At 34.5% G+C, this 12,223-nt stretch overlaps 1 protein-coding gene across 3 annotated transcripts in view; it reads left to right on the top strand.

Moving 5' to 3' along the window:
- The window catches only part of LOC139514413 (cholesterol 24-hydroxylase-like), a 57,253-nt gene that overhangs the window by 31,362 nt on the left and 13,668 nt on the right, over positions 1-12,223 (top strand). For 2 of the 3 annotated variants that reach the window (XM_071303619.1, XM_071303617.1), the window contains exons 2-4: positions 3,768-3,910; positions 9,255-9,332; positions 11,183-11,264. The exons of the other annotated variant lie outside the window; for it this stretch is intronic. In XM_071303619.1, coding sequence (XP_071159720.1) covers positions 3,777-3,910; positions 9,255-9,332; positions 11,183-11,264 — 294 coding nt within the window. In that variant the 5' untranslated portion in view covers positions 3,768-3,776. The remainder of the gene's footprint in view (positions 1-3,767; positions 3,911-9,254; positions 9,333-11,182; positions 11,265-12,223) is intronic. 3 annotated transcript variants of the gene reach the window in all.

The raw sequence follows: 12,223 nt of genomic DNA on the forward strand, positions 1-12,223 counted from the left end.
ATGTGACCCACTTATAGATGAAACCCTAAATTACAAATGACAAATATGTACCAGCAGTCAGGACTTCCAAATTTTAGCAATTTTATTTAAAGTAATTTTAACCGAGGATTTGTATAGTATTACTATACAAATCCTTGTTTTTTAACCATGTTAACCAATGAAAAAATGTATATGTAACACATATAATGGAAGCAGATCCAGGGCTGCCAAATCTCATGCATTTAGCTTGAGACTCAGGCATGTTCATGCTTTTTTTAGCGGCATTTTCCTTTGATCTATTGTTTTTTTCTCTTTGATCTTTTCAATTTTGGCCAAATCTCACGCATTTGCTTCATGAAAAGTTGGCTGAGAACTGCAGATCATATATAAAAAGAGAAACACACAGTGTCTTTATTTTAATATATATGTCACCAGGCATTTTTGGACTTAATTCTAATTTTATCATTTTATTTAAAAATTGGACTTTTAGAAAATATAAATGTTTTACAAATTTAAATATTTACATGTATAGACAAATAATATGTTAATCTTAATTAGTGACATATGATTTTTAAATGTTTGTGACAGATTTAGTTATTTATTGAGTTACAGAAATTAATATGAAAGACATTAATTCATACTAAATTCAAATTCAAATTCTTTATTAACTTTGAGCCTTACGGCTCATCAGTATAATCAAGTACATGTACAGTGTATACATATGGCATATTACAAACAATATAAACAATATGCATAATAAACAATAGGTGACGTCAGAAGTTTCATCAATACAAAATATCTTGTATTACAATAAACTGTTTCTTAATTTAAAAGAGAATTTACTAAAGGTGTGAAAATTATTGTATAGGAAAATGAAAGAATAAGATTATAATACAATACAATATTTTTGTATTATTATATGAGTATTAGAAAATTATAAAACCCCTTTGGTTACATGTATCATAATTCTGCATTTTGGAGCAAGTATGTCTCTAGGACAAGAATGCAATTTTTCGGTTATTATTTTCATTTTCTGTTTATTATTTCCTTCCCTTTGGATATATATAAAAAAATTGCTATCTCCAGGACAAAATCTGAAAATGAAAGAATTTCAGTAAAAATTTCCCAGTTTATTGTAAATTCAGTTTAGGGAAGCCATCAAAATAAAACTAGGCCTATTGCTCAATATCTTGGCATAATAAATTATTGATCAAACAACAGTTTTTAAACACTGATTATGTTACAGGGAATTTGTAAAATCACTGAAATTTCAGGGAATTTGTAAAATCACTGAACTGATTAGTGATTTTATAAAATCCCTGATTTTGACTAGTGATTTTACAAAATCCCTGAAATAATTAAGATCTTTTTTACAGATTCACTGATTAAATTCAGGGAATTTGTAAAATAAATTCAATATTTTTTTTAAAGTATCTCTGTGAAAAAAGCCTACTACAGTTACTCTCAATATGTTTGAGGTTTTATTTTAATATCAAGTGAGCAGTTTTCATGCACTATGCAACTGACATACTGTAGAACGATGGCTCAGGCACAGATGTCTTTTAATCAAGAGCAAACACAAACACAACAGTGTTCTCCCCAGGATTTTTGGATAGCACCAGGGTAACGCGTGACGAAATGAATTTTACAGTATTTTGTGTCGCTTTGCGTCGTTTATTTTTTTTCTTGTTACTTTTTGTCATTACCTGTTTGCCTTTGTTTTGTTTACTGTGGAACTGTGTTGTAGGACTTTGGGTCAGAAAATTATTGGTAGAAAAAGTAAATTAATAAACAGTTTGTATACTTTAATATCTTTGAAGAATAAATAAAAGAAAGCACAATTAGTCTTTAAGCTAAAGTCACTTCTTATATTTTGATCAAGCCATTTTGTCCCGATACTTGTAGTTACACTACACATTCCCCATAACAATGAACTTTGAATAAGATTTTTGATACAGAACCTTCAGTAAATTAAAAGCTATTTTCCATAGTTTTAGATCTGATTCTTTTAGACAACAACAAATTTGTTTTTATGATTAATACTTTGTTACAGACATGAAGAGTACTTTTAAAGAGTTTTCTATTCACAAGGTTCATCCCTAGCTTTAGTCCTGCGTGGGAATGTATTAGAGTTGTGGCAGTAGGCTTTTTAAACCTGTTACAGTCAAATATCTTTAACTTCGTATAAATTACCCATTTATTATAATATGTCTGTGCATCAATAATGGTATGATTCTCAAAAATAATTTGCAAAACATTTTTGTTGGTATGTTCTAAGAATGTTTTCATCCTTAATGTAACATTCTAATATAATTTTGCATTCAATTTGTACTTTATTTTTATTTGCAATGAGAAATTATATGTGAGGAGCATTTATTTGTAATTAGCAAAATCAGGGGAAGTAACTCCACAATTAATTCCTAAAAGGCAAATTATTTTGACTTGAGACTGGCGTAATAGGGTTCATTAACAAATGTCTGCTTGTCCCTCACAAGTCTGTTATTTAAATTATGATCTCTTAATTAATTAAAACACAAAAGAATCATGTACATCGATTAAATCCAATCATCAAGGTTAACCTCAACAGGTAAATCGATCACGTGGTGTAAACAATCATCTTGTCAATACTGGATTAAACTGGTTAGAACTGGTCAATTTTGATGTAAAGTTGAAGTCATCTGAAACTTTACCGATTTTAATACGATTTTGTTACCGAAAACTTTAGCACCACGGAAAAAAATTATACATCGCGGCAAGAACGATACCACCGCGGCAGAAAATTATACATCGCGGGCCCGTGGTCCTTTAAGGGCCTGAGGAGAACACTGCACAAAAGTTCAGCTTTTCCATACAATACAATGTAAAATATTTCGCCCCATAACACCCATTTGTTTTTTTCATATAAGACTTAATAGCTCATGAAAGGTCATTTACCAAAATTTTAAAAGATTCTTGATTTTCTTTCTTTTATTTTGAGACCCGTATCATACCAATGCAAATATAAGGTAAAAGTCCGAGTCGGCCTTTTCACGCCATATTTTAAATCTCAAATATCTCGAAAAGGAGATCCATGACCTATCAATATTTTTAGCTTATCTTTATTCTTCATTGATGCTCTACCAGCTTATAGTATCAATTTTAATTTCTTAATTTCTTAATTTTTACCTAACCTCACCTAAGTACATCCTTAAAAGTACGCAAATGTTTCATTCAAAGCTTTAGAACTTTACAAGAAACTTTGAGAGGAATGCCAACTAAAAAAACTTAGAGCTGCTACAGTAAAGGTATTGTTGTTAAGTTTATGATAAGCAAAGAGGTCAATTTTCCTAGTACAGGTTGATTTGATACAGACATGCATTAAAAAGCAGGCAAATTATGTAACAGTACTTTAGATGTCACCAAAACTTGCCATGCAAAAATAAGTAAATTAACAGTGGTCAAAATATCCGTTTACATGCCTTTTAGTCATTAGCATTATACACTAGTTCTAGCTCATATAGTGTTTAATAAACAAATATATTTCAAAATCATTAGTGATCATTAGTCTATTATTATCTTAATAAGAAGAACACATTTCTAATAGCAAGTTATACTTAATTGAAATCAGGGATTTTACAAAATCCCTAGCTCTATTTTCAGTGATTTTGTAAAATCCCTAAAATTTCAGGGATTTTACAAAACCACTGAAACTGTTAGTGATTTTACAAAATCACTGATTTTACAAATTCCCTGTAACATATATACAGTATAGAAGTCTATATAACTCATATTTGTATTTTTGACCATAGGTCGAACTTATGATGGCTCTTTCATGGCTGTTTATTTCTGGATGTGTAATAGCAGTACCCGTGTGTGCTTTGACTGCTGTATCAATATATCTCATCTCTGTCAGGAAGAAGTACAGTCATATTCCAGGGCCACCAAGGGATAGGTAAGATAACATTTGTGTCACAGGTAGTACAGTCATATTCTAGAGCCACCTAGAGAATGGTAAGATAACATTTGTGTCACAGGTAGTACAGTCATATTCCAGGGCCACCTAGAGAAAGGTAAGATAACATTTGTGTCACAGGTAGTACAGTCATATTCCAGGGCCACCTAGAGAAAGGGAAGATAAAATTTGTGTCACAGGTAGTACAGTCATATTCCAGGGCCACCTAGAGAAAGGGAAGATAACATTTGTGTCACAGGAAGTACAGTCATATTCCAGGACTACCTAGAAAAAGGTAGATAACATTTGTGTCACAGGTAGTACAGTCATATTCCAGGGCCACCTAGAGATAGGTAAGATATCATTTGTGTCACAAGAAGTACAGTCATATTCCAGGACTACCTAGAAAGGTAAGGTAACATTTGTGTCACAGGTAGTACAGTCATATTCTAGGGTCACCTAGAGAAAGGTAAGATTACATTTGTGTCACAGGTAGTACAGTCATATTCCAGGACTACCTAATAAAGGTAAGATAACATTTGTGTCACAGGTAGTACTGTACAGTCATATTCAAGGACTACAGAGAAAAAGGTAAAATAACATTTGTGTCACAGGTAGTACAGTCATATTCTAGAGCCACCAAGAGAAAGGTAAGATAACATTTATGTCACAAGAAGAACAGACATATTCTAGAGCCACCAAGAGAAGGGTAAGATAACATTTATGTCACAAGAAGAACATATATATTCTAGAGCCACCAAGAGAAGGGTAAGATAACATTTGTGACACAGGTAGTACAGACATATTCCAGAGCCACCAAGAGAAAGGTAAGATAACATTTGTGTCACAGGTAGTACTGTACAGTCATATTCAAGGACTACAGAGAAAAAGGTAAAATAACATTTGTGTCACAGGTAGTACTGTACAGTCATATTCAAGGACTACAGAGAAAAAGGTAAAATAACATTTGTGTCACAGGTAGTACAGTCATATTCTAGAGCCACCAAGAGAAAGGTAAGATAACATTTATGTCACAAGAAGAACAGACATATTCTAGAGCCACCAAGAGAAGGGTAAGATAACATTTATGTCACAAGAAGAACAGACATATTCTAGAGCCACCAAGAGAAAGGTAAGATAACATTTGTGACACAGGTAGTACAGACATATTCCAGAGCCACCAAGAGAAAGGTAAGATAACATTTGTGTCACAGATAGTACTTTACAGTCATATTCAAAGACTACAGAGAAAAAGGTAAAATAACATTTGTGTCACAGGTAGTACAGTCATATTCTAGAGCCACCAAGAGAAAGGTAAGATAATATTTATGTCACAAGAAGAACAGACATATGCTAGAGCCACCAAGAGAAGGGTAAGATAACATTTATGTCACAAGAAGAACAGACATATTCTAGAGCCACCAAGAGAAGGGTAAGATAACATTTGTGGCACAGGTAGTACAGACATATTCCAGAGCCACCAAGAGAAAGGTAAGATAACATTTATGTCACAAGAAGAACAGACATATTCTAGAGCCACCAAGAGAAGGGTAAGATAACATTTATGTCACAAGAAGAACACACATATTCTAGAGCCACCAAAAGAAGGGTAAGATAACATTTGTGACACAGGTAGTACAGTCATATCCAAGGACCACCTATAGAAAGGTAAGATAACATTTGTGTCACAGGTAGTACAGTCATATTCCAGGGCCATCTAGAGAAAGGGAAAATAACATTTGTGTCACATGTAGTACAGTCATATTCCAGGGCCACCTAGAGAAAGGTAAAATAACATTTGTGTCACAGGTAGTACAGTCATATTCCAGGGCCACCTAGAGAAAGGTAAGATAACATTTGTGTCACAGGTAGCACAGTCATATTCTAGAGCCACCAAGAGAAAGGTAAGATAACATTTGTGTCACAGGTAGTACAAACATATCCTAGAGCCACCAAGAGAAAGGTAAGATAACATTTGTGTCACAGGTAGTACAGTCATATTCTAGAGCCACCTAAAGAAAGGTAAGATAACATTTGTGTCACAGGTAGTACAGTCATATTCCAGGACTACCTAATAAAGGTAAGATAACATTTGTGTCACAGGTAGTACTGTACAGTCATATTCAAGGACTACAGAGAAAAAGGTAAAATAACATTTGTGTCACAGGTAGTACAGTCATATTCTAGAGCCACCAAGAGAAAGGTAAGATAACATTTATGTCACAAGAAGAACAGACATATTCTAGAGCCACCAAGAGAAGGGTAAGATAACATTTATGTCACAAGAAGAACATATATATTCTAGAGCCACCAAGAGAAGGGTAAGATAACATTTGTGACACAGGTAGTACAGACATATTCCAGAGCCACCAAGAGAAAGGTAAGATAACATTTGTGTCACAGGTAGTACTGTACAGTCATATTCAAGGACTACAGAGAAAAAGGTAAAATAACATTTGTGTCACAGGTAGTACTGTACAGTCATATTCAAGGACTACAGAGAAAAAGGTAAAATAACATTTGTGTCACAGGTAGTACAGTCATATTCTAGAGCCACCAAGAGAAAGGTAAGATAACATTTATGTCACAAGAAGAACAGACATATTCTAGAGCCACCAAGAGAAGGGTAAGATAACATTTATGTCACAAGAAGAACAGACATATTCTAGAGCCACCAAGAGAAAGGTAAGATAACATTTGTGACACAGGTAGTACAGACATATTCCAGAGCCACCAAGAGAAAGGTAAGATAACATTTGTGTCACAGATAGTACTTTACAGTCATATTCAAAGACTACAGAGAAAAAGGTAAAATAACATTTGTGTCACAGGTAGTACAGTCATATTCTAGAGCCACCAAGAGAAAGGTAAGATAATATTTATGTCACAAGAAGAACAGACATATGCTAGAGCCACCAAGAGAAGGGTAAGATAACATTTATGTCACAAGAAGAACAGACATATTCTAGAGCCACCAAGAGAAGGGTAAGATAACATTTGTGGCACAGGTAGTACAGACATATTCCAGAGCCACCAAGAGAAAGGTAAGATAACATTTATGTCACAAGAAGAACAGACATATTCTAGAGCCACCAAGAGAAGGGTAAGATAACATTTATGTCACAAGAAGAACACACATATTCTAGAGCCACCAAAAGAAGGGTAAGATAACATTTGTGACACAGGTAGTACAGTCATATCCAAGGACCACCTATAGAAAGGTAAGATAACATTTGTGTCACAGGTAGTACAGTCATATTCCAGGGCCATCTAGAGAAAGGGAAAATAACATTTGTGTCACATGTAGTACAGTCATATTCCAGGGCCACCTAGAGAAAGGTAAAATAACATTTGTGTCACAGGTAGTACAGTCATATTCCAGGGCCACCTAGAGAAAGGTAAGATAACATTTGTGTCACAGGTAGCACAGTCATATTCTAGAGCCACCAAGAGAAAGGTAAGATAACATTTGTGTCACAGGTAGTACAAACATATCCTAGAGCCACCAAGAGAAAGGTAAGATAACATTTGTGTCACAGGTAGTACAGTCATATTCTAGAGCCACCTAAAGAAAGGTAAGATAACATTTGTGTCACAGGTAGTACAGTCATATTCCAGGGCCACCTAGAGAAAGGTAAGATAAAATTTGTGTCACATGTAGTACAGACATATTCTAGAGCCACCAAGAGAAAGGTAAAATAACATTTATGTCACAAGAAGAACAGACATATTCTAGAGCCACCAAGAGAATGGTAAGATAACATTTGTGTCACAGGTAGTACAGTCATATTCCAGGGCCACCAAGAGAAAGGTAAGATAACATTTGTGTCACAGGTAGTACAGTCATATTACAGGGCCACCTAGAAGAAGATAAGATAATATTTATGTCACAGGAAGTACAGTCATATTCCAGGGCCACCAAGAATTAGGTAAGATAATATTTGTGTCACAGGTGGTACAGTCATATTCAAGGGCCACCAAGAATTAGGCAAGATAACATTTGTGTCATAGGTGGTACAGTCATATTCCAGGGCCACCAAGAGAAAGGTAAGATAACATTTGTGTCACAGGTAGTACAGTCATATTACAGGGCCACCTAGAAGAAGATAAGATAATATTTGTGTCACAAGAAGTACAGTCATATTCAAGGGCCACCAAGAATTAGGCAAGATAACATTTGTGTCATAGGTGGTACAGTCATATTCCAGGGCCACCAAGAGAAAGGTAAGATAACATTTGTGTCACAGGTAGTACAGTCATATTCCAGGGCCACCTAGAAAAGGTAAGATACTATTTGTGTCACAAGAAGTACAGTCATATTAAAGGGCCACCAAGAATTAGGTAAGATAACATTTGTGTCACAGGTGGTACAGTCATATTCCAGGGCCACCAAGAGAAAGATAAGATAACATTTGTGTCACAGGTAGTACAGTCATATTCCAGGGCCACCTAGAAAAAGGTAAGATAATATTTGTGTCACAGAAAGTACAGTCATATTCCAGGGCCACCAAGAATTAGGTAAGATAACATTTGTGTCACAGGTGGTACAGTCATATTCCAGGGCCACCAAGAGAAAGGTAAGATAACATTTGTGTCACAGGTAGTACAGTCATATTCCAGGGCCACCAAGAGAAAGGTAAGATAACATTTGTGTCACAGGTAGTACAGTCATATTCCAGGGCCACCTAGAAAAAGGTAAGATAACATTTGTGTCACAAGCAGTACAGTCATATTCAAGGGCCACCAAGAATTAGGTAAGATAACATTTGTGTCACAGGTGGTACAGTCATATTCCAGGGCCACCAAGAGAAAGGTAAAATAACATTTGTGTCACGGGTAGTACAGTCATATTCCAGGGCCACCAAGAGAAAGATAAGATAACATTTGTGTCACAGGTATTACAGTCATATTCCAGGGCCACCTAGAAAAAGGTAAGATAACATTTGTGTCACAGGTAGTACAGTCATATTCCAGGGCCACCAAGAAAAAGGTAAGCTAACATTTTGTGTGACAGAAAGTACAGTCATATTCCAGGGCCACCAATAGATAGGTAACATATCATTGTCACCTGAAGACTTAGTACAGTAATATTGAGTACAGGTGAACTGAGAATCAAATGTTCACTGAATTGCACATGTTCTGTAGGCTTTGTATGCAGAGATTGGCAAAACCATGAAATCAAATACCCTCGAAAAAGCTGGTTTTCCTCAATCCACAAAAATTAATACCTAGGAAAATAAAATGAATTCACAGTATATTTTACAGATTTTTTGAGTTATACAATGTATAGATTGAAATGATGTCAACCATTGCAAAAAGATTATATTTCTTTTTAATTTTTCAGTTTTTTCCTTGGTCATATTCCTACTTTCCAGAAATATTTAAAAGAAGGAAAGTTCTTCAGTGAAATGGCAATTGAATTGTAAGTAGAACTTAAATTTTATACTAGATCTACTAGTTCAGTTTTGTGAGGAAATTAAAACGTTTTTCTTCAGGGGCTGCAAACAAAATGAGGTTACTTAATGAATTATCATTCAATAAAGTTTTTGGCTAAAATCTCTTAAAAAAACCCACTGTTACTGTAATTTTACTGCATTCAAAATATTAACATGACCAATTTAAATTCAGTCTAGGATTGATTTTTATATGGCCGCAAAAATTAGAATTTTTTTTGTCGTATATTGGTATCACGTCGTCAGTGTCGTCCGAAGACGGATGGTTTCCGGATAATAACTTTAGTATAAGTAAATAGAAATCAATAAAGTGTTAAAACAATGTTTGTAACCACTAAAAGAAGGTATGGATTGATTTTGGGGGTTATGGTCCCAAGGGTTTAGAAATTAGGGGCCCAAAGGGGCCCAAAACAAGCATTTATCTATTTTCAGGACAATAAGTTGTCTATTAGTATTTCAATTGCTCTGATATTGTACCACCATGTTCATACTATAAAGTAGAAGGTTGGAATTTATTTTAAGGGTTATGGGGCAAATAGTCTTGGAATAAAGGACAAAAAAGGGGCCAAAAACAAACATTTTTGTAGTTTCGGGACAATACCTAATGTATAACTGTATGGATCTCTCTGACATTGTACCACAATGTTCCATATAATACAGGGAAGACTTTGATTAAGTTTGGGGTTAATATCCCTGAACATTTAGGAATAAGGGGCCAAAAAAGGGCCAAAAAGAAGCATTTTTTTTCTAGTTTACAGGCAATAAGTTGGGTTTTAGTGTATGGATCTCTCTGAAATTATACTACAAGGTTTCTTACTACAGCAGAAAGGCTGAAATTGAGTTTTGGGGTTCTTTCTCCAAGGGGGGAGGGGGTTCAATAAGTGAGGGGCCAAAAAAGGGGCCAAAATATGCATTTTTGTAGTTTTCAGTCAATAACTTGTGTTTAAGTGTGTGAATCTCCCTGAAATTATACTACAAGTTTCCATACTACAAAGGGATGATTGTGGGGGGTTATGGCTCAAATCATTAAGCAATTAGGGGCAAAAAAGGGGGGAAAACAAGGCTTTTTCTGGTTAAAGGACAATGTAGACAATATAAAAGCAGTGTAAGGGAGGTAATTTAATTAAAATGTATACTGTTATATATGTTTGACTACTTGATTACCTCCCTTACACTGCTTGTTTTCAAAAGTTTCAAGAAGGAATCTTCAATTGCACAGTATTGTGCAATAGATTTGTTAGATCTTTGACCACATTTATTTTGTGACAAAAACCTATATTATGTCAAAAATTTGATCGCAATCCAAATTTAGAGAGTATCAAGCTTGAATATTGTGACCAAATTTGCCCCAACTGTTCAGGGTTCGACCTCTGCGGTCGTATAAAGCTGCGCCCTGTGGAGCACCTGGTTTCCATATGTCATCCTTCTAAATTGTAATGTGGTGTGCTAAATTAGAAGATAGCTTCTACTTGAAAAATTAAATGCTACCGATTTTTTTGCAGCCTCTAGTTCAATATAAACTTATTTTGTGGTGTATTCTGATAATAAGATATAGTATCTTATTCTTCAGCTAGATTTAACATTTTATTTTTGTGTATTTGATGTAAATTGGAAGTTAGTTTTTGGTTATACATAAATCTATCGTCATCTGACTAATGTTCTACAAATTTTTTCTTTCCTATACAATTGCATTCCTTTATAAACATATTGGCCCAGTAATAACCAGGTTAAATCAATGAGGTATCATAACTGCAATGTGATTATGTTTTCAGATCTAGTAAGTTTAGTATGCATTCAGATATACATGTGATATTTTTAGCATCAGAAAGTATGGTCATGTGGTAAAGATAGAATTAGCAGAAAGAATTATCGTCATAACAGCTGATCCACAATCAATCAGGGTAGGTTTTATAAAATGCTATTGACATCCACAAGGGAACCCTAGAGGAATGAACTGATAACCTTACCAAAACTCAGTTCTGGTTTCAATTGTATATTCAATATAAGTGTGTTAATTCAATATTTAATATTGTGTTATTTAAACATTATTGTGTTAATTTTTATATTTATTTTAAAGTTGGGTTGCTGCTTTGATTGATGCATCCAACCATAATTCCCCCAAGATCTTTGTTTGTGTTTGCTATATGCCTTAGCATCACTTTGCATCCTTTAATGTCTATCATAAATCGTTCCATCTAAATCAATTGAATAAAAATGGACACTGATATCTGTTTATTTGTCTTGTTTCAAATTTTATCTGATGTTTCTGGAGACCAACTAATGTAGCAGTATTTATATAAATTTTATTTGAAATAAGGATGTGCATGTTTTTGTCTCATCTTGATAGAGGCAAAAAGCGAGACATAGCCATTAGGTATGCTGTTTCCGGTGGCAGTGGCAACAATTGCATTAGTTTGTGATTAGATCTAGTACCCAAAAAAAATATATGGTGAACAACTTGTGGTAGGTCAATGATATCTGGTATGTAGTTGTATTAGCATTGGCACATCTTATTTCCATGGCGATAATTTGGCTCTGCCCCCTTAGTCATGGTCTATTGACTTTGAAACGTTTGCTTAGTTTCCATTATTAGTTTGTGATTAGGTCAGTGTCTGGGAAACCACTAGTGGTAGGTCAATGATATTTGGTATGCAGTTGTATAAGCATTAGCAAATCTCATTTCCAGGGAGATTTTTTTGGCTCTGCCCCTTAGTCATGGTCAATTGACTGAAAGTTTTGCTTAGTTTACATGTATTTGTTTGTGATTAGGTCAATGTTAATAAGTATGCAGTTGTATAAGAATTAACACATCTAATTTCGCTGACTGACCTAAGGGGGGACTGCTCCAGTCATGCATCAG

This window comes from Mytilus edulis, chromosome 3, assembly GCF_963676685.1.
Source record: "Mytilus edulis chromosome 3, xbMytEdul2.2, whole genome shotgun sequence".
In the NCBI taxonomy this organism is placed as follows: domain Eukaryota; kingdom Metazoa; phylum Mollusca; class Bivalvia; order Mytilida; family Mytilidae; genus Mytilus; species Mytilus edulis.